Source organism: Apium graveolens, chromosome 7, assembly GCF_009905375.1.
Source record: "Apium graveolens cultivar Ventura chromosome 7, ASM990537v1, whole genome shotgun sequence".
Classification (NCBI taxonomy): Eukaryota; Viridiplantae; Streptophyta; class Magnoliopsida; order Apiales; family Apiaceae; genus Apium; species Apium graveolens.
Genome location: NC_133653.1, coordinates 103,397,972 through 103,422,219, shown reverse-complemented (window position 1 = coordinate 103,422,219; position 24,248 = coordinate 103,397,972). Strand labels below are relative to the sequence as shown.

Genomic DNA, 24,248 nt, shown 5'->3' with positions numbered 1-24,248 from the left:
AGGTAGAGGAGGAAAGTCTGACAGAGGAGATTACTCAAATGTTAAATGCTACAACTGTGGAGAGAAAGGCCACATATCTCCTGATTGCAGAAAAGGGAAAAGTGACAAAGGCAAGGCTCTTGTCATAAAGAAGAAAAGCTGGTCAGATGCTTCAGATTCTGAGGATGAGAAAAACTATGCCTTGATGGCAAATGCTGATAGCAGTTCTGATACTGCTGACTTAAAGGTACCTCAAACTACTTATGCCTTTCATACTGATGATATTACTGAGTTGAGAAGATATTTTAAAACCATGTTCATTAGTTATAAAGATCAAACTTTAACATGTGAAAGATTAACTTTTGAAAATCTTGCTTATAAAAAGAGAAATGATTATTTAGAAAAAGAGTTAGTCATGTTCCATCAAACTCAGAAAGATAGAGATGATGCCTTTTATGTTAGGGATGAAGTGCTAAAAATGAATGAATCTCTAAAAACTGAGTTAGAAAAGGAAAGAGAGATTATCAGGACTTGGACTAACTCTGGTAAAGCAACTCAGGATATTCTTAGTAGTGGAAACTGGAAAGAGGGCTTAGGTTATGGAGATGATAAGAACAGTAAGGGAACTGTAGAAACTGAGCCTATAGTTGTTAAACAAAAACCAAAGGTAAATCCTATTAAGTTTGTAACTGCAAAGTCTGATATTGAGAAATCAGAAGTTAAGGAGAAAGTAACTTCTGACAAACCTAAACAGGATAAGCCAACTGAAGTTAACATAGGCTTAATGACCAAGAAGCAGCTTAAGCATAAGCTGAAAGATGTTAAGAATGTAAACAAGGTAAAGCCACCTAGGAAAAATAGTAATGGAAAGGAAGGTGTGAATAAAAGTAACAATTATAAGCCTGTTCCTAATGCTCCTAGAAAAACATGTCATAACTGTGGAAATTCTAACCATCTGGCTTCTTTTTGCAGGAAGAATAAGAATATAAACTCCTTACCTTCAAAATCAGGAGTTAAGAGTCAGTCTGTTAGATATAAGCCATAAAATCCTTGTTTTCATTGTGGTAGTTTATGGCATTCCATTTATACTTGTAAGGAATATCATAGTTTGTACTATGATTATTATCAAATAAAACCTTCTTTAAAGAAAGTTAGCATTATTCCTTCTAGTGTAAGTTCTGATACAATGTCTGATATTGCAAATTCTGATAAGAAAATTGTTAACATAAACTCTGATGCTAAATCCGCTGCAAATGTTAACAAACTTAATAAGGCCAAAGGATCCAAGCAAGTTTGGGTCCTTAAAACTAATCATTAGTGGTCTTTGTGATTGCAGGGCAACAGGAAGAACATCCTAGTTCTGGACAATGGGTGTTCAGGACATATGACTGGAAATAAAGCCCTGCTATCAGACTTTGTGGAGAAAGCTGGCCCATGTGTTTTTATGGAGATGGCAACATTGGAAAAACTCTGGGATATGGTAATATCAATCTTGGGAATGTCATCATTGAAAAAGTAGCTCTGGTCTCAGGACTTAAACACAATCTGCTGAGTTTGAGTCAAATCTGTGACAGAGGTAATCATGTGGATTTCTTTGAAGAACACTGTGAAGTTGTAAGCAAATCTTCAGGCAAAGTTGTTCTGAATGGATATAGGCATGGTAACATTTATGAAGCCAAGTTTTCAACAAGTACTGATGGTTCTGCAATCTGTCTGTTAAGTAGAGCATCAATTGAAGAAAGCTGAGATTGGCACAAGAAACTCTCTCATTTAAATTTTAATAATATAAATGAACTAGTCAAGATAGATCTTGTGAGAGGACTGCCAAAATCAGTATTTTCTCCTGATGGCCTTTGTGATTCTTGTCAGAAGGCAAAATAAAGAAAATCTTCATTCAAGAGCAAGACTGAATCATCAATTCTTGAGCCTTATCACCTACTACATGTCGATCTATTTGGTCCAGTGAATGTCATGTCTATTACAAAGAAGAAATATGTTATGGTCATAGTGGATGAGTTCACCAGATACACATGGGTGTATTTCTTGTACATAAAAAGTGAAATTGCATCTGTATTGATTGATCATGTCAAGCAACTGGATAAATTGGTCAAAGACTCTGTGAAAATCATAAGAAGTGATAATGGCACTGAGTTCAAGAATTTGATCATGGAAGAGTTCTGCTATGACTATGGAATAAAGCAGGAATTTTCTGCTCCTGGAACTCCAAAGCAAAATGGAGTTGTTGAAAGAAAGAATATAACTCTTATTGAAGCTGCACGAACTATGCTTGATGAAGCAAAGTTGCCAACCTACTTTTGGGCTGAAGCTGTGCAGACTGCTTATTTTACTCAGAATGCAACACTTATCAACAAGCATGGAAAAATATCATATGAGTTGGTGAAGAAAAAGAAGCCAAATCTGAAGTATTTTCATGTATTTGGATGTAAGTGTTTTGTTCTTAAGACTCATCCGGAACAGCTATCCAAATTTGATCTAAAAACTGATGAAGGAATTTTCGTTGGATATCCACTTTCCATAAAAGCCTTTAGAGTCTACAATTTAAGAACAAGGGTTGTCATGGAATCTATCAATGTCTCTTTTGATGATAAGAAGATTACTGGACTTGAAGATTTCATGATCAGCTGAGATTCGAAAATGAAGTTTTAAATTCTGATTCTGTAAATCCTGACAGTCTAAATCCTAATACTGCAAACTCTGATGGATTAAACTCTGATGTTATTGAAACTGTGGTGACTATGCCTAAGGAAAATTCACCTGTGCAGGGGGAGCATAATGAAGATCCAACCACATCTCAAGAAGCATCAGAATCTACAACAGGCTCTTCAAGTTCTGATTCGTCAAGTTCTGATGGGCCAAGTTCTGATAATTCTGGAAACTCGTGTTCTGATATTTCTGGAAACTCAAATTCTGAAGGATCCAACTCAGAGAACATAATTTAAGGGGGAGCATCATAAAATGTTGATGGAGACAACATGGATCATGGGGGAGCATCCAGTTCTAGAGATAACCTTCCATCTGAAAGGAAGTGGACTAAAGCACATACACCTGACTTAATTATTGGAAATCCTGATGCAGGTGTCAGAACTAGAACAACTACATCAAATGAATGTCTCTATCATTTTTTTCTTTCTCAAACTGAACCAAAGAAAGTGGAAGAAGCTCTTCAAGATCCTGATTGGGTGCAAGCAATGTAGGAAGAGTTAAATGAATTTGAAAGAAATAAAGTCTGGACCCTAGTGTCAAGACCAAAGAACAGGTATGTTGTTGGTACAAAGTGGGTGTTCAGAAACAAAACTGACAGTGATGGCATAATTACAAGGAATAAAGCAAGGCTGGTTGGAAAAGGATACTCTCAACATGAGGGAATTGATTATGATGAAACATTTGCACCAGTTGCTAGATTGAAAGCCATAAGGATATTTTTGGCTTATGCTGCTCACAAGAAGTTTAAAGTTTTTCAAATGGATGTGAAAAGTGCTTTTCTTAATGGAGAATTGGAAGAGGAAGTATATGTTGAACAACCTCCAGGCTTTGTAGATTCTAAATTTCCAATTCATGTCTACAGGATTAATAAAGCACTTTATGGCCTTAAGCAAGCTCCAAGAGCATGGTATGAGACATTAGCTCAGTTTCTTCTGGAAAGTGGATTTAACAGAGGGCCTATTGACAAAACACTGTTCTACCTCAACCATGGAAAGGACTTACTTTTGGTGCAAATATATGTTGATGATATCATTTTTGGTTCTACAAATGACAGACTTTGTAAGAAGTTTGCCAAGCTGATGCAGTCAAGATATCAAATGAGTATGATGGGAGAACTTAACTATTTTCTAGGCCTTCAATTCAAGCAGAATAAAGAAGGAACTTTTATTTGTCAATCTAAGTAAACCAGAAATTTGTTGAAAAAGTTTGGAATGCAAGATTGTTCAAGTGCATCCACTCCTATGGGCACTGCAACAAAGTTAAATAAGGATACTGGTAAATCAGTAGATATTACTGATTATAGAGGTATGATTGGTTCACTACTCTATCAAACTGCAAGTAGACCTGATATCATGTATGCTACATGTCTTTGTGCAAGATTTCAAGCAGATCCAAGAGAACCTCACTTAACAGCTGTGAAAAGAATTTTCAAGTACCTTAAGGGTACAGCTGATCTGGGATTGTGGTATCCCAGAGAATCAGACTTTAAGCTAATAGGTTACTCAGATGCAGATTTTGCAGGATGCAAAATTGACAGGAAAAACACAAGTGGAAGCTGCCAATTTCTTGGATGCGGATTGGTTTCTTGATTTAGCAAGAAACAGAAGTCAATTTCCATATCAACTGCAGAAGTAGAATACATTGCTGCAGGAAGCTGTTGTGTACAGATTCTTTGGATGAGGAATCAATTACTAGATTATGGGTTAGAATTTTCGAAAATCCCTATTTACTGTGATAATCAAAGTGCTATTGCTATGACAGGTAATCCAGTTCAACACTCAATGATAAAACACATCAGCATTAGGTACCACTTCATAAGGGAACATGTGGATGAAGGTACAGTGGAATTGCATTTTGTTCCAATAGATCAACAACTAGCAGATATCTTCACAAAACCACTGTGTGAAGCTACTTTTACAAGATTGGTAAATGAACTTGAAATGGTTTCTGGTTCTTTCTCTAAATCTGCTTAATTTATGTTCTGATACATCAGACTTTATGATCAGTATTTACAGATATTACTATCTTTGTGTATTCTTTGCTTAAATTGAAATTTGTTTAAGTGCTGATTGTTGTCTGATATGAATTTTAAACTCTGATAGTGATATGAATGTTTCTATGACTATTCAATCCAATGAGGATAACTGTGCTAGATGCTGACCTAGTAGTCTTTAATATACTAAAGATCCCATGTTTGAAGTAATTGTTTATGTGGAAATCTTTTAACACAAGCAAATTCTGATATTGAAGTTAGTTAAGTTTACTTTGTGTATCTTATTACTAAGTCAAAAACTAGAATAATGCTTCTTATCTATTAAGTTTTAATGTTAGTAAATCTGATGAATGTACTAAGTGCTGATAAGCCTCACTTATCAAAAGAAAAAGAAAAGAAAAGAAATAAATATCAGGTACTTCTTTGAGATCTAGAGTAAAAATGTGGAAGGGAAGACCCAAGTGCATTGCTGGTATTAAATAATATGCATTAGAAAAGCAAAATAAAATTTTCTTGGTGACTTTTCACACTCTATGATTACTGAAGAAATACTCTGATAACAGGATAAATTCTGATAAGTAGTCGTGACTCACTTACACTGAGAAGCCACTGTAAAATGGAATTTCAAAAGATGCATAAAATGAGCATAAAACAGTTGAGGTGGACTCGTGCATGAACTCATTCAATAGTAGGCTTCAGAATAATAACAGATTTTGAGTAAAGTTCTTAGTTATTCCTTATTTCTAAGATGTACTGAAGTGAATCAGACTTTACTCTTTTTCTGATATTTAGCTTAATGCACAGACTTACAGTCCGTATGAATGATGAAAATTACTCTGGTGATAAATGTTATTTTAGATGAACAGTTTATGTGTCAGATTGCATAAATTCTGAGGACAAGTTCTGATGGAAGTTCTGATGATTGAGTTCTGATGAATCCATATCAGTATTTGTGTGAAGAATTACAGGAATACACATTCACTTTTCGAGTTAAGGAGCCATATTCTGATGACTTTTAAATCCTGATAATAATCAAGTTTTGATGCTAACGAGGCGGTATTTATTTACTTGGTTTATTTTTGGTCATTACTTGAACGATAATATTTTTACAAAATATTGGTTTATGTGAGAGAAAATAGTCATAATCATTATGGGTTAGTGGTTAACGTGTATGTCCTGAAAAACTGCATGTGCACGGTAATTATTGCTTATTTTACGTGCCCATTAACTCTTGTTCTAACCGTTTACTGACTGTTCACATGGTGCCAGGTGTAAAGTGTATCCCATGCTTCAAAAATACGACTGTTGATTGGAGAGAGTATATATATGAGAGATAAAAGATTTTCTAATCTTTTACTTACTTTTCTATTCTAAATCTCTTTTACTTTCTCTCTCTCTCTTTTATTTTCTGAAGTTGTTTTTCTCTCAGGACTTTTTACAAACACTTTGCAAACATACTCTTACTCACTTAATTTCTTACAGAAATGGCACCAAAAGACGTAATTTTTGATGGAGCTAAGTTTGTTCCTAATAACTTCTCCGCTATTCTTAGCAAGTCGGAAGCCCCATCAGAACTTCACTTCATTCAGGACTTTCTTGCTAGTTTTGATATTGGGTACGCTCTGACCGAACCTGATGCAGTCTCTGGTACTCAAGTGCTGGAGTTCTGGAGAAGCGGAGTATATGATGATGGTGGTGCTCAAGGGTCCCCAAGTATTATTTTTTCAACAGGGGAGGATGAGCATGTCGTGACATTGGCTACGGTTCGACAAGCACTGTAGCTGCCTGAGAACTGTGTTTATTCTACTGTTGAAGAGCCAGTTCTTCAAAACATGATGGCCAGTCTGGGGTATGAGAGGACATTGGCAAAGCTGGGTCAGTTGAAGAGATCTTACATAAGGAGGGAATGGAGTTTCTTCTTTGACTGCATAACCAAGGCTTTTGCAAACAAATGTTCTAATTTCGATGCAATCCCCATATTCAGCCAACAAATCGGAACCTCAACCATCAGCACCTACCACCTCTACACGAACACCTCAAACTTCACAACCTCAACCTTCAGATCCTACAGTGAAACCTTCATCTTCCAAACCCAAGAGGACTAAGAAAGTACCTCAGACTAAATAGAAGAGAAGGAGAATTATTCTGCGAGATGAATCAGATACTGAGGAAAAGGTTCCAATATCAGAACCTGTTGTTGTAGAAGCTGAGAAGGTTTCTTCTCAGAAAGATACTGTAACTGGGAGTTCTAGGCCCCTCAAAAGGCTTAGAAAGTTAAATTCTGATGATAAAACTCCTACAGTGTCTCCACCTTTGAAGAAGTTAAAGAAATAGAGAGCTCACAGGGACATAGTTGAGTCAGATTCAGAGGATGTTGTGGAAGCAGCTAAGGAAGGGGATCAGGAATCTCTGATTTCAACAGAACCAATTGTTATTGAATCACTTCCTTCTGCACAACCAGAAACTGTTCAAGAAAGAATACCTACACTTCCTCTGTCACCTATAGTTGATCCAGTACATATGGAAGAACCAGGTATAAGTGCTGAAATTGATATTCATAACTTGATTGTGCCTGAGGTTTTGTACTTGGAAGCTCCACCAATTCAACTCACTCCACCAACAACATCAATTTTGGATGTTGATCAGAACCTGGCTGCAGATCAGAATTTAGAGGATGATGTTGAAGCCTCTATAGCCTCATATACTGCTATTTTATTAGAGGATGCTGATCCTGCAGGATCTACAAGTTCTGATGCTGCCAATGAAGAAACTACTGGTGAAGCTGCTGCTAATTTAGATGTTGATGCAGCTGGTCCATCAGGACATGCACCTCAACAAACAGTTAATAAAGCTGATCTAATCAAGAAGTTTGTTAAGGAAGTACCAGTACCTTGGAGTGAAACTTCTAGAGGAAAGTAGTGGACTAAGGAATGGAACATAGTTAGATTTGTTCCTTCTAAAAAGATTATTGCTGAGCATCTGGCAAAAGCTGATGAAATGCTGATAAATGATGATTTCAAGGCATAGCTGAGAGTTACTGCATTGAGTACTAGGCACCTTCAAGGTCAACACTCGACAACTCATGCCAAGGTGAATAATATTCAAGAAATTTTGATCCAGCAAGATATGAATGTGAAACTTGAAAAGAACAGATTTTTCAAGCCAGTCTTTGACAGAATTTCCTACATTGAGAAAACTCAGGAGAAGCAACAAACTCAAATTGATGAAATTTTGAAGAATCAAGCTTCTCACCAAAATCAACTCAATGAGATCCAATCCTCAGTGGAATTGTTTGTCTCTCTTCTTTTACCTGCTGATGCCAAAAAGGGGGAGAAAGTGATTAAGTCCAAATGCAAATCTATTCAGACACTAAAGGGAAAGGATGACGGAAATGATGACCAGGGAAACTCTAACAAGGGTAGAGGTCAAGGTCAAGGCAAAGTATCTTCATCAAGTAAAGCTAGAATTACAAGTCAAGGAACAAGTTCTGATACTGGGAGAAGAATAAGTGCTGATACTGGTAAAAGGATAAGTTCTACTGAATATCTGGAACTTGATGAAGAAATTTCAAAGGAGTTATTTCTTAAAGAAAATCCAGGAATGGACTTTGAGAGTCTAAAGGAAGAAGAAGCTAGACTCAAAGCAGAAGGTGTCAAGACAAAATCTAAAGCTTCTGTTGTTGAAAAGAAATTTCCAAAGCCTAAAGGTATTGTGATAAAGGAAAGAACAAATTTTGAGGCAATCAAAGCCAAATCACAAGTGGAAATTGATCCAAGGTCCAAGGGAAAAGAAAAAGTTGATGAACCTGTAAAGGTTTATATGCCAGTCATGGATGAAGAAATAACTGATGATGAAGAAGATGTTAATCTTACTCTGATACATAAGTAGATTTTTCAAACAACCTCTGACATGGCTCATGTTGTTCAGAGTCAAGATATAGTAAGTTCTGATATGACAGAGAAGCAAGCAACCTCTGACATAGCTCAAGTTGGCTTGATATCAGAAGATAAGGAAAAGGAAACCTCTGACATTGCTCATGTTAAACCTTCAAAGATACTCTTACCAGGATTCACCAAAGCTAAACAGGCTCAATCTTTGAAGACTACACGTGGTTTTGAAGCAAGAGTTATTACGGGAAAGGAAGCAAGAGATAATCTGGATTGGGTAGTTTTGATGAAAGAAGAGTACATAACACTACCAATGATCCAACTTCCTTAAGTGAACCAGGTGTTGGAGCAACTCCTGAAAGATTGAATCGACTTGAATCTGTACAAATGGTTTACCATACCTTTTTAAAAGAACATATCTTGTTATATTTTATGACAGATGGAAGGGTATACCATATTAGGCAGAATGCTATACCACTGAAGTATTTTGAGGAACTGGAACATGTTCAATTCCTACTTCAAGTGAAAGACAGATTAACAGATAGTGCAGCAGGTTATTTAAAGTCTCAAATTCAAAGACAGAAGAAGCTTTATTAGCTTTATTCTGTAAAGTCTGACAGCACATACTGTCCCAAGTACAGAGATCACAAAGGTGATATTGTCGAAATGAAGCCTAACTCTGCTAAGATCATAACTACTTTTCTAGGTTATAAGGCTGTGGAATTCAATTTAGAGTCTGACAAGGCATATCTGATCAGACTAGATCAGGAGATAAGAAAAGCTAAGATAAATGATCTCAGAGCAGCTATTTTTCAAACTGGTGAAGATACAGCTGAATTGATAAATGCTAAAAGGAGGATGGTCAATGAACTTGAATATACTGAGAGATGTTTGTTGAAGAACTATCTCAGAACAACTCCTGATATCAAAGAGATCAGAAATTGAAGCCAAGTCAAAGATCTACAACGGCTTAAATTCTGAAGTGTATACAGACTGAAGCTGTTATCAGAAGTTAAAGATGGTAAAGCTGAAAGGACTGTAAGTTGTAGTTATCTAGTCAAATTCTCATGCATTTGTACTTAATGTTTTTGACATCATCAAATATCTGTTAAACTTATATATTATGCTAATTTACAAGTTGGGGGAGATTGTTAGATATATTTGATAATGTCATGTGTAATATGATTTGTGTTTAGTTTTCGAATCTTACCTAACAGGACAAATCAGTACTTAACTGGAAATCAGCACTTATACTGAAGACATAACTTAAGATATCAGAACTTAAGTTATCAGAACTTAAGTTATCAGAAGATATTTATCAGGAGATAATATCAGGACTTAAGATGACTTTCAGATAAGGCAGGCGGCTGATTGAAAGGAAAGAAGATCGAGACTAAGACAGAAAGAAATATGCATGAAGAAGGAATTCTATGAAGAATAGAATACTTGGAAGAAAAGAAAACTAGTTGATATATTTTAGGAAGCAGAATTATATTCCATATCAATTAGAACATTATCTTGTAATTGTGTAGTATATAAACACAGGCATAGGTTTTACACTATAAGTGTTATTAATATCGAAGTTATTATTCATTGTAACCCTAGTAGCTCTCGTGATAATTTGTTCATCACTGAGAGATGACAGTTCCATATTGTAACAGTGTTTATTGTGTTGAATAAAATCTGTTTTTTGTTATTTGAGTTCTTATATTCGATTTGATTGTAGTAAACACTGTATTCAACCCCCTTCTACAGTGTGTGTGACCTAACATTCTCAATTGGGTTTCTTCTCAATCGGGTTTCTTCTCAATCGGGTTATAGTATTTCAATTAGGGATTTCAACATTTAGCCAAGTATACTTCTTATTTTCTGCTTATATTTGTGTGTATATCTTTTTGTGTGCTCATATTTATATTAGAAGGTGAAAAAATATATATTCGGGAAGTGAAGAAATTGATGAAGTGGATGGCTTCCAGGCCTAGTTTCTTATTTGGTTTCATATTGGGTATCTTTATCTCCATGTCTTGTACATATTTTTTTGTCATGCCTATTTTGTATACATATTTTTCTATCTGTTCATCTCATTCTTCTTCTCAATCCAACGGCCCAGATTCGATCATCATGTCCAAGGCCCGTGTTTACATCGATATCAGTGTCGCCCGCCCCAGAGAATATTGGGATTATGAATCTCTCGTTGTTCAGTGGGGGTAATCTCAATCTCTTACACACATACATTATACATTATTTATTTGCTTTTTATTTTTTAGCTTTCTTGATTTGATTTATTTGTGTTGATTTTGTTTCGATTCTTTGATTTGAATATGTTTTTTGTTCGTTCGAGTGATTGAATTTGATATAATTAGTTAAGAACACTTTGTTTTTACTCAATATTTTATTAATTTTATGTCTGATTAACTATAAGTGTTGATGGGTATTATATTACAAAGGGGTTATTTTACGTTATTAGATTTAACCCAATTTTTGAGCTGTATTGTAGATTCTGTAAGTTAATTACAGTAATTAAGATGGATCACCGAATATAGTTTTCATCTTTTTGCCTTTTCAATTAATCAGGACTACTACTCTCAGTCCGGTCTCTAATTGTGTTTCTACATTGCAATTGAGTATGTAATTAGGGTTTCTGAATTGGAGCTTATTGAAAATGCTTTCAAGATGATAAAGGTATGGCTTATTCTTTTATTTATTTAGTCCTCTTTGAAACTTGTTGGTTTCTGATTTTTTTTAACGGAACGTTTCTTGTAGAAAGTAAATATTTCAAGGAATTGATTTGGTAAAGAACTATAAGTACCGCCTTCTAATTTGTAAGCATGTTCTTAGAGTTTAAAAATTTTATTTGTCATCTGTATTAATGTTATGAGTAGGTTATGTTTATGGAATTAATGTAGTAGTGTGTAAAAGTTTGTGGTCTCTTATCGGTTGATGGAAGGGGGCTAGGTTTGTAATGATTGACCTCAACCAGTATACTTAACCGATGACTGAGACTTGAGGATTGAAGGTTAATTTGATGTCATGCTAAATGTTGTAAAGGTTTACATATTCAGTTAGCCTGTGTTAATGAATTTGTATTTCACACCATACATCTCTCTGTATAGACTAAGTGAATGTATAACTTTATCTTTGGCCCTCGATTACTTGTTAAGGTTGTTTAACAATAGACTACTTTGTTATGGCAATGTGTACTTGTCTGTTGGTGTTTGGAATTTAGGATGATGAGAGCTCGAGGAGATAGAAAAAACAACTTCTTGGAAGTTTGGATATAAATTCCGTTGCAGGTATGTCAATTGGTAAGCTATGATAATTCTTAGTTTTTTTCACAGAGTTCTTCGGAAATTTTCTTTTCGTTCTTGGATTTTTTGTAGACACTGTACATTCTTGTTAATGGCAACTGCTTGTCGAGTGTGAAAAAGTTTGAAATAGTATAGTTAATCACAGCAAAGTTTAGTTGTATTATATAATATATTTATAATAAAATGATCGAAAAAAATTTAGCTAAGCTAAGACAATGGTGATTATATCTGCGGTGGCTTGGGTTGTTTTCGCATCTCTACACTAATGGCTCACATTTACAAGGCATTGTAATGAATATAAGATGAGATCTTCAGGCATTAGTACATGCAAGCTTTCGTTTTGCATTTTGATTAAATCCTGCAAAAAAATATCGAAAATAATTAGTACAAAAATATACCAAGCTGTAGAAATTTTTTGGTTCTTTTTTTATGACTTCACTCTCATGTGCAGGTTGATTGTGAATTATGATGAACATATATTAAGGGAATATACTTAACGTTATTAAACATCTTTTCCCAAAGGAATGTTACTTAACGTTATAACCTTGTTGTTTAATACTTATGTATAGATCACCGAGTAGTATCAGGATAATAGGACATCCTTTTTTTCATTAGTTACAATAACATGCAGCTGTACTAGACTTTTACAATCTAAATGAAATAATATTTTGCTACACAGTTTGAGCTGCATATGCTGCATTCTCATATGGGATCTATAGAATATAACATCAAGCAAGGAGTCTTAAGGATAGAATTGCAAGGATGGAAGCTAACCTCAAATCAGTTGAGCCCCTCACATTGCAGCTACAGAAAGCACAAGCAGAAGCACATGAATTATTTTTGACAAGGCAGGAACTTGTTGGAAGATAAATTTGATGTTAGAAATTGAGATTACTTTTGTTTAATTAGAAATATGGTCAAAAGTTGTGGCTTTTGGATGAATTTGCAAACTTTATTTAATTTAGTTGACTGAAAACTTTGTATTGTTGTGTTGTATTTGAACTTTGGATTTGAGTTCTTAAGTTAAATATGTATTAAGTTCTTAGTGTTACAAGTGTAATTAGTAGATAATTTTATTTTGGTAAAAACATGAAAAAATATTACAATAAATACAGAAGTATTAAAAAATAAATGTTACAATAAGATATAAAGATGTTACCAAAAGATTGAATTGTTTTATCATTCGGTGTTACAATAGCAAATATGATGTTGCTAAAGAGTTTATTGCAACATCTTTTTTAATGTTACTAGATCTTTATGGGTGTTACAATAGAACTACGGTTACACTTGCCTTATGTAACCATAGATACTGAAAGTGTAACTATTGGGGGTCTATTGTTACATTTTCATCTATGTTACCAAAAGATCAAAATCTATTACAATAGACCCCTATTGTAGCACGAGCAAATCCAACACCACGAAATTTTCAAAAAGTGTAACTATAGCCCAATTTTTTGCTTTAGGTAACATTTTTTGGCCATTTTTACACTTTTTTTGGGGTGTTGTTAGAGGTCATATATGGTGTAGTGTTACTCTTGATTTGGCCAAATAATAAAAGACCTAAATCGGTTTAATTGAGGTTACTTAGGGTTGGAAATCTTATAAAAAAAATATAAACCATATATTCTTTTTAAGGAAAAAAAATTATGATTGTGTGAGATTTTTAGTATTTATCTCTTTTTATTATAAAATCTCAATACTATTATCTTATATATATGTTAGGAGTAATTGATGATATCAAACAGAAACTATCAGAAGCATCTATAGATGGTAATTACTAACATCGACGGATGATGGTAATAAGCATCAATGGATGATGATTACAAGCATCGACAGATGATGATGATATCGACGGATAATGATATCAACGGTTGATGATGTCAACGGATGATGAAATTAGTATTTGTCACATCAGTTGATCTTTGAAGAGGAAAAGGAAACAGGAACTCAAGTCGGTGTAGGACTTTATCTCAGAAGCAATTGTACAAGTTTCCTCATTGTTAATAGAATAGGATTCCTTATACATTGGTAGTTGTGCTCTATATAAAGCACATATTAGGTTCATGCTATAAACATTGCGACATTGTTAGATCTTTCACATAACCTAGCATCTCTCAAGGATATTTGTTCATCCTTTCGAGAGAGTACTTGTGTAATAAGTTTTTATAAGATTGATATAAAAACTGTTGATTCTGTTGAAACTTTGTCTACTTGATTATATTAACTGTATTCCCCCCCCCTCTACAGTTGATTAAGGGCCTAAAAATTGGTATCGGAGCTTGCTGTTAACGTACAAACAGTTTAAGGTCTGGAGATTGATCAACCATGTCAGACAAAGGAGAAGAAGAAACACAAAATCCGGATCAGAAGCCACAACCCCCAGCCACATAATAGATAAGTAGCAACATGAGTAGGTATGAAGCAATCAAGGTACCCATCCTGAAAGTGTATGAATATCCAATCTGGAAAGTCAGGATGGCCATGTGTTTGGAAGCCACAGATCCTGAATACTTAAGCAGGATCTATGATGGTCCTTATAAACCAATGAAGGTAGATGTTTCGGTTGCAGGAGAACCAAAGAAGATGATAGACAAAGACAAGAAGGACTATACTACTGAAGATATCTCATTTATCATGAAGGATGCTAAGGTTAGACATATCCTACACAATAGTCTTGATAGTGTTATGTACAATAGATTCATTGGATGTAAAACATCAAAAGAGATATGTGACGCTTTAGAATTAAAGTGTTAAGGTACAACTGCTATCAAGAAGAACAGGAGGACAGTACTTACTCAAGAATATGAGCACTTTGACTCAAGGGACAATGAATCCGTAACTGAGATCTATGATAGATTTCAGAAGTTGCTGAATGACTTATCCCTTGTCAACAAAGAATATGATTTGGAGGACTCAAACTTGAAGTTCCTACTTGCTCTTCCTGAAAAGTGGGACTTTAAAGTCATATCAATCAGTGATAAATATCAACTTGACATCACACCTCTAGATGAGATCTATGGAGTTCTGAAAACTCATGAACTAGAGATGGAGCAAAGGAGCAAGAGGAAAGGATCAAAAGCTAGACCAGTTGCACTCAAAGTTGAAGAGAAGCCAAAGGAGAAAGCTAGAAGGAAAAGCTACTCCAAAGGGAAAGCCATGATTCCTAAGTCAGATACTGAATCATCAAATTATGATGATGACTCAAATCCTGATACTGAATCAGATACTGATAGTGATCATAACAACAATGAAGATATGGATCAAATGGCTGCCCTACTGGTTAAAAGTTTTAAGAAGATGGTCTACAGAAAATTCAAAAAAAAAGAAGATTTTCCAAAAGAGGTTCCACTTCCTTGAACTATGATAAGAACAACAACATATGATATACTGATTAGAAGGAAGCTAGATCTGGAAAACCTGAAAAGTCAAAAGAGAGATGTTATAACTGTGATGGACTTGGACACTTTGCAGCTGACTGCAGAAAACCCATAGCTGAGAAGAAACAAGCTTTGATCTCAAAGAAGAAAAACTGGGATGATTCATCAGACTCAGATGATGGGATCAGTTATGCTCTCATGGAAATGCTGATGTTGAGACCAACACTGCTGAATTAAAGGTACCCCAGTCTACTCTTGCATTTGATACTGATTATATCTATGAAGTAATATTATTTCTTAAGACTCTGCATGTTAGTTTTAGGGATCAAACCTTAGAGAACATTAGAATCAAGAGTGAAAACTCGGTGCTTAAGGAAAGGAATGATTAGCTAGAAACTGAGTTGCTTTCCACGCTAAAAATTCAAAAAGAAAGAGATAATGATGTTTATGTTAAAGAAAAATTGTTAGAAAAATATGCTTATTTAGAAAAGGAGTTAGTTAAAGAGAGAGAAGTCATTAAACTTTGGACTAACTCAGGAAAGACAACTTAGGATATCTTAGAAAAGGATTGTTGGGGATCAATATTAGGATATTCACCTAGATCTAATTCTGATAAGAAAAGTGAAAACGAAACTGAGAAAATAGAACCAATAAAAACTGATAGCGAGGTCAAATTGAACAAGGTTCAAATAAAGACCATTAAGTTTAATCCTAGTGCTAATTCTGTTAAGTCAATTCATGAGAAAGGTACTACCTCAGCACCTAGATCAAACTTAATTACTGAAAAGAGTGAACAAGTTCACACAAACTCAGTAAATATTGGTTCAATGACTCAGAAACAGCTTAAGCAAAAGCTGAAGGATTTACACATGAAAGACAAGAGGAAAAGGTCTAGGAAAAATAGGAATGGAAAGGTAGGTGTTAATAAGAATGGAAACTATGTAACCCCACATAATGCACCTAGAAAGACCTGTTCAGACTGTGGTAGCACTAATCATCTTGCTAATTCTTACAGGAAGAATAAAGAGATAAAAGATGTTCCTTCTAAATCAGAGTTTAGGAATAAAACAACTAGATATATACCACAAAATCCTTGTTTTCATTTTGGCAGTGTTTGACACTCTATTTATACATGTAAAGAGTATCACAGTTTGTATTATGATTTTTATAAACTGAAACCTTCTTTAATTAAAGCAAAGTCTATTTCTTCATGTATAAATACTGATAGTAAGAATGTTAACATAAACTCTGATATGAAGTCTTATGCTGCATATGTTAACAAACTTAAAAAGGCCAAAGGATCCAAGAAGTCTGAGTCCTTAAAACACTAACTGATTTAAATTACTGATTGCAAGGTGACAGGAGGAATGCTCTAGTCTTGGACAATGGATGCTCAAGACATATGACTAGTTATAAATCCATGCTATCAGAATTTGAGGAGAAGGCTGGCCCAAGCGTTTCTTATGGAGATGGCAACTTAAGAAAAATCTTGGGATATGGCAAAATCAAAGATGGAAATGTCATCATTGAAAATGTAGCTCTAGTTGCAGGACTCAAGCATAATCTGATCAATATGAGTCAAATCTGTGACAGAGGTTACCATGTCAAATTTTTTAGGGATCATTGTGAAATTGTCAGTAAGTCTGATGGCAAGATCACATTGACTAGTATGAGACATGGTAGTTTGTATGAAGCCAGGGTCTCCACAAGAACTGATAATTCAGAAGTTTGTCAACTAAGTAGAGCATCTGTGAAAGACAGCTGGAACTGGCATAAAAGACTTTCTCACCTTAACTTCAACAATATCAATGAACTTGTGAGGAAAGATCTTTTAAGAGGATTTTCCAATGCAGTATTTACTCCTGATGGCTTATGTGATTCATGCCAGAAAGCCAAACAAAGGAGGACATCTTTCAAGAGTAAAACTGAATCCTCAATTCTTGAACCATATCATGTACTTCATGTTGATCTCTTTGGTCCAGTGAATGTTATGTCTATTTCCATGAAGGGTATGCACTTGTGATTGTTGATGAATATACAAGATACAAATGGGTGTATTTTCTGCACACCAAGGATGAATCTCCATCCATTCTTCTTGATCATGTGAGGGAGATGGAGAAAGGATCAACATATAAAGTGAAGATCATCAAAAGTGATAATGGAACTGAATTCAAGAATAGCTTTATAGAAGAGTTCTGTAAACTCAAGGGGATAAAATAAGAGTTTTTTGCTCCTGAAACTCCACAACAAAATGGAGTTGTTGAAAGAAAGAATAGATATCTGATAGAAGCTGCAAGAACCATGCTAGAAGAAGCAAAATTGCCTACCTATTTTTTGGGCTGAGGTTGTGCAAACTGCTTGCTTTTCACAATATGCAACATTGATCAACAAGCATGGAAAGACACCATTTGAGATGGTGAAAGGAAAGAAGCCAAATTTGAAATACTTTTATATATTTGGTTGTAAATGTTTTATTCTCAAAACTCATACGGAGCAGCTTACCTAGTTTGATCTGAAAGCTGATGAAGGAATATTTGTAGGATATCCGTTGACTACAAAAGCCTTCATAGTTTATAATCTGAGAACAAGAACAGTCATGCAGTTTATACATGTATCTTTTGATGACAAGAAGATAATAGGTCTAGAAGATGCAGATGATCATGACAAGTTGAGATTTGAAAATGAAGTACCTTACGCTGAACTTTTAAATCCTGACTATGATACAATAAGTCCTGATATTCACTCAAAGCTCTGAGGTTCCACGGAATAGTGGAAATTTTTCCGACACTGAAGCATATGTTGAGGGGGAGCAACTTGACACAAATCCAGAGACTACTGCAAGTGATTCAACTCAAAAGACAACAGTAGAAAGATCATTAGACTCATCTTCCTCAAACTCTGATGAGTCAAATACTGATAACAATGGGAACACTGATTCATGGGGAGCATCAGGAAATAATAGTGGTATTACTCAAAGGAATAACAGAGAATTCATGGATCAAGGGGGAGGTTCATCTTCTAGGAGTCAACTTCCTTCAACAAGAAAATGGTCTAAGTCACACACACCTAACTTGATCATTGGAAAGCCACTCAGAATGAATGTTTCTACCATTCTTTTCTATCTCAAATTGAAACTAAGAAGGTTGAAGAAACTCTGCAAGATTCTGACTGGGTCATAGAAATGCAAGAGGAACTCAATGAGTTTGAAAGGAACAAAGTCTAGCCTCTTGTGCCAAGACCAAATAACAGATCTGTAGTTGGCATGAAGTGGGTGTTCAGAAACAAAACTAACAGTGAGGGCATTATTACAAGGAACAAAGCAAGACTGGTTGCAAAGGGTTACTCACAACAAGACGACATTGATTATGATGAGACATTTGTTCCAGTTGCAAGGCTAGAGGAAATAAGAATCTTTCTTGCCTATGCTGCCCACAAGAAATTTAAGGTGTTCCAAATGGATGTGAAAAGTGTATTATTAAATGGAGAACTCGAAGAGGAAGTTTATGCTGAACAACCTCTAGGGTTCATTGATTCAAAGTATCCAGATCATGTCTACTTACTAGATAAAACACTCTATGAAGTAAGCTCCAAGGGCCTGGTATGAAACACTTGCTCTATTTTTGCTAGAGAGCAGTTTCACAAGAGGTACAATTGATAAAATTCTCTTTTATAAATACCATGGTAAGGACTTGTTATTAGTACAGTTATATGTTGATGATATCATTTTTGGATCTACTAATGACAAACTCTGTGAGAGATTTGCAAAGCTAATGCAGTCCAGGTATCAAATGAGTATGATGGGAGAATTGAGTTACTTTCTGGGGTTTCAAGTCAAACAGACTAATGAAGGAATCTTCATAAATTAATCCAAATACACTAGAAACTTACTCAAAATATTTGGAATGCAAGATTGCTCAACTGCATCAACTCCTATGGTCACTGCAACCAAGTTAGATTTAAATACTGGTTCTTCAGTAGATATAACTAACTACAGAGGTATGATTGGCTCACTCCTATATCTGACTGCTAGTAGACCTGATACCATGTATGCTACATGTCTCTGTGCAAGGTTCCAAGCTGACCCTATAGAACCTCATCTATTAGCAGTAAAAAGAATTTTCAAGTATCTCAAAGGCATCATGAATCTGGGATTATGGTATCTTAGAGATTCATAATTTAAGCTAATCGAATATTCAGATGCTGATTTTGCAGGATGCAAAATAGACAGGAAAAGTACTTCTGGAAGCTGCCAATTTCTTGGAGGCAGATTGGTTTCTTGGTACAATAAGAAAAAAAAGTCAATTTTCACTTCAATTGCAGAAGCAGAATACATTGTTGCAGGAAGCTGTTGTGCTATGAAGAATCAATTACTGGATTATGGGTTAGACTATTCTTTGATTCCTATATATTGTGATAATCAAAGTGCTATTGCAATGATATATCACGAGCTACAAAAATCACTCATTGTTGTTTTCCTAAAATATCAAAAAAATAAATTGATTAAATTAAGATTGAAACAAATCTGAAACAATATATTAACTAAATAGGTAATCAATAACGATTTAAGAAAATACATGGCTTCTATACATATACATAAAAATACTTACCCATTTTGTCGAGTAAATTCAAAAATGAAGAATATATCACCAGCAACAAAAATCACCCTTTGTTTGTTTTCCTGAAACATCAAAAAAATAAATCAATTAAATCAAGATTGAAACAAATTCGCAACAACATACTAACTAAATGAGTAATCATTAACGATTTAAGAAAATACATGACTTCTATACATATACATATAATAATGAAAAAGAATATTACAATGAAATTATAGATTCAATTTTGAAATAAATGCTAGTTATTCGATAGCTGGTGTTGAAGGAGTGATTGATTCCGATTTTTGAATTTGATACCTTATAATTGATAGATAAAGGAAAGTAGTAAGCTATTAGCATATAATATGTATTTGTAATTGATTAATGTAAAATAAGAAAAAGATGTAATTGAATTTGTATGCTATTTTAAATAGATTTAGTTAATTTATAACCCGTTTTAGTATTAGATAGTCCATGGATCGAGGATAATTTGTATAGTAATTAGTATATATAGGAAAATGGGTGGATCCATGGGTCAAATTTTAAAAATATGAGTTTTATGTATATTTACCATAGTACCCTTTTTGGTATAAATTTAAGGGAGCCTATGCTAGTGCTCATTAACATATAATAGATAATAGATAATAGGTTTGGATAAAAAATTAAATTACAACCATATATTGTAAAATATGTATTATTTTTATATCATTTTATCACATTTTAATTTTTGAATAGTACTAGAACAACTAATGTAATATTTTTTATATTTATGATTAGTTAAATCTATAATCATATTTTATTTAATATTGTATAGTAATTGGGGTTTAAATACTATTAGAATAATATAATCGTTTTCTATTTATAATTGTATTACAAATAATCTGATCTTTTCCATTGAAATGATATTTACAAATTACTAGTAACATTTAACAAGTCACCTCAATATAGGTTGTTGTGCACAAGATCAGGCACTAAAGAATAACACATAATCACAATACGGTTTTAGTCACGAAGAAGAAAAGATTTTACACGGTCGTTTCAGAAAGCTTTGAGAATAAGTTTACTGGATTTGTGAGCCCCCATTGCAGCAAGTCTCATTACAGCAGGAGTATTGTACAACCTGCAAAATTCCCAAACTATTGTTAGCTTCTCGCCTATCCAAGTACTGGATTTGCTAGCAGCAATTTCTGGCTTGAAAGTTACAAATTGTATATAGAATGCAAGACCCAGGTGAGATTGGAAAGCCCAAGTTGGAAAAAATTTGTGCCCAACAATAAATGGAAATAATTATAAAAAAACAAGATGTCAATAGTGTTTAGGTTGATTTGACTAAACGATAAAGATATCTTGTTTTTTTGGTGATCTTTTAAAATAAAAAATATGGTTAATAACTTTTAAAGTTTCCCGGAAAGTTTACTAGTATGGTAACCCTCGTGGTTTTGTTCAGTTTGTTCAATTGCTGTGCAAAGCCACATCAATCCACAAGTTGTGTCTATCCACAACAAACTTGTATTATGCTCTTCTAAATTAAGTCTATCCACAAGTACAGGGCACAACCAATGGTTTTTTTTATAGTTCCTTGGGAAGTTTTTCTCTTAGTTCCGAGGAACACCCCTAGACCATCACAAGTTCACAACTATAGTTGCTGATTTGTAATAGTAAAGTTGCAAACTACAACAGAACTTCTAACCGTGCCATTTCATCAATTAAGTATTTACTTTATATTACTATAACCATGAAAAGCATGGCAATGTCTAAATTACATTATATCAAGTATCATTGATGGTAAACACATATATCAGAAAATTTTAGAAGTGATGGATCTTTCTTATACTATCCACACTCTCGTTGCACGATCTGAAAGATTTTGTAGGTAGAAACTCACCCTATAAGAGCAAGTCCCCAGGTAGAGAGTGTATAGAACATTGCCCCGGCATGCCAGATATCTAACATTGCCTCGACCTTACTCATACCATTGCCACACAATGCTTTTGTTAGAGCTGCAATTTCAAAATTGAATGTCATAATCGCTCAATTACTTTAATAAAAAATAAGTTAGTGGATCATAAAAAAGAAATTCAGTACGAGATTTTAAGCAAAAGCACAATATTTCAATTCAAGCATTGACTACTAATAGTGTAGATGAAATATAAGGTTCACTAGAAAGACAAGTTCATAACAACTGTGAACTTACTCTTTTGGAGCTCTTCAGGTGTCAACTTCTGTAATACATAAAGAATTATACTGTGAGAAGCATTACAACTTTTTTGAAGAGTGAAGCAAAGATAACATGTTTTGGGCACATACCTGAGAATTTGGATTCGACAAAACACAGTTGGCCATGAAGTTGGCCACCCCATCCACCACACTGTCTTCATTAACAACCACATAATTCTCATTGTCAATGATACTCCATTCTTCGACATTACAGGGAACCATCTCATCATTGACCCACACCCACCAACTTGGTTCTATGGAATTCAGGTTAATTAGGCTCTCCACTGTCTGTAGATCAGTTCCTAATAAAACGCAAACCAACTAAGAAATCACATTTCATTCAATAAAATTCACAGATATAAAAGAAAACTTTATTGAAGGGATAAAAACCAGAAGCCTCTTTTGAAGGGAACTTGCAGCCAGATTCGCAAACTGATTCGTCAGTAAGGGATTTGAGCTGATTCAGAAACTTTTCAGAGTCTATAGAAGCCACTAGATGAGCATGTAACTGCAAAGGGAAGTAAAAGTCATCTTGAGCATATCGTTAGGTAGCCAATTACAAGGAGAAAAACAAGTCATCAATCATTAGGTTAAGGATCCTCCAACAGAAACATGCGACTCCAATAAATATATGTTTAATTTATAAAATAGGGCAAAGTCTAATGTTCTATACAGTTGTGGACAGAATGGTCTGTAGACTCTGTACTGTTAAGGAACCAGTTACTCTAAAATCTCGAGGTGTTAGAGAATGGCTCTTTCTAGGATCTTATATTATTCTAACACTCCCCCTCACTCGAAAGCCCATTTATGGGTCAAATAGTGGATCACGGACGCCCATCTTTGGGGCATAAATTTGTCTTTCGTGTCCCTCATAAATTGTGAGAAATATTGGGGGTGGCAGGGATCGAACCTGAGTCCTCTGTCAGCTCTGATACCATGTTAATATTAAGTAACCAGCTCATCTAATAAACAGTCTCAAACTTTGTACTGTGTGGAGCATCAGAAAAAGTAGTAAAAGAACCATAAAAGATCACAGCTATAACAAGCCATAATATATTACATGAACAATTCCATCTCTCCTGTGATCCACATTTGAGAGAGAACCTGCGCATCAGCTTCAACATAAACAATACTCAAAGCTAGCTTGTTGATAGCTTATTTTTTCCTAGCCAAGTTGCTGGCGGCTTGCCTTCCATCAAAAGCGCTCAACTTTAAACTATTTAATTTAACTTTCACCGCATATCGCAGAATTTACAATCAAGCATCAGAAAACACATTGTATTTTTATAGATAAATTTATATGTAATATATTCTTACATCAGGCGGGCAATCTGGAAGCACAGGTGGACATTTGGAGAGATGAGGCAGCAGCTCAAGATTCTGTCGTAGCAAATTCTTCAGACGTAGATTCTCCGATTGCAATAACTTGATTTCCTCCATGGAAGGCAGGGGATGATCACCTTGGCGGAGTTGATGTTGCATGTGACAGCATTCCAAGGCAGTGAAAGCAACTTCTGCTACCTCCATTACTGTCTTGGCCATTTCGATCGTGCCCCGGTTCATCATATCTAACGCACTTGATTAAACCAAATGGAGATTATTAAGTTGTTGAGCTGGGGCAATTCTTACAAGCCTGCAAACTTGAAGAATTAGTTGTTTCTTTCACGTCTCTTGACTCTATTATTGTTATCTTAATTTCCTACCAATGGATAATAGTACAGGGGACTTTCTTTCCACTAAAATTTTAAATTTAACATATCACACAGCCAAGGCTTGGTTACTTGGTGATTTGGCTCTTTTACAAATTTGTACATTCCATGCTATAAGTGGTGTCAATTCTATAATTTGAAACCAAATTTCAAAAATTTTAACTCCAAAAAATTCTATTGGAATGCAAATATGTATATATGCATTTTTTGTTCTAAATCTGAAATAAAGATGTAGAAACTACTACAAATGTGCTTTAAATGAAACTTAAGGAAAATGACAAAATTTATGTAAATTAGGAAATATTTGGTTTCAAAATACATATAACATTGGATTTGAAGTTTTATTTTAACATAAAAAACACTTTTTGGTACCAAATTATAGTAATAGTTATAGTTATTTTGTATCTTGAATTGGACTTGCTATTACAGATTTATCATACTATACATTTTATTTTTATT

At 34.5% G+C, this 24,248-nt stretch overlaps 1 protein-coding gene across 1 annotated transcript; it reads right to left on the bottom strand.

The window, feature by feature from the left end:
* Positions 1-20,703: 20,703 nt before the first annotated feature.
* On the bottom strand, positions 20,704-23,831 carry LOC141672927 (uncharacterized). The gene is made up of 6 exons (XM_074479626.1): positions 23,398-23,831; positions 22,471-22,588; positions 22,171-22,382; positions 22,058-22,085; positions 21,749-21,863; positions 20,704-20,983 (listed from the first exon to the last, which is right to left on the bottom strand). Exons 1-6 carry the CDS (start codon positions 23,644-23,646, stop codon positions 20,902-20,904), a joined length of 804 nt encoding a protein of 267 aa, XP_074335727.1. The 5' UTR covers positions 23,647-23,831; the 3' UTR covers positions 20,704-20,901.
* Positions 23,832-24,248: the final 417 nt, after the last annotated feature.

What these genes read in the sequence shown, in the direction of transcription:
- LOC141672927 (XM_074479626.1), bottom strand. Translation starts at nt 23,646, where the DNA reads ATGATGAACCGGGGCACGATCGAAATGGCCAAGACAGTAATGGAGGTA. An exon ending in TTCCAGATTGCCCGCCTGAT is followed by an intron (nt 22,589 to 23,397) that starts GTAAGAATATAT and finishes TTCCCTTTGCAG; the next exon opens with TTACATGCTCATCTAGTGGC. An exon ending in ACCTGAAGAGCTCCAAAAGA is followed by an intron (nt 21,864 to 22,057) that starts GTAAGTTCACAG and finishes TTGAAATTGCAG; the next exon opens with CTCTAACAAAAGCATTGTGT.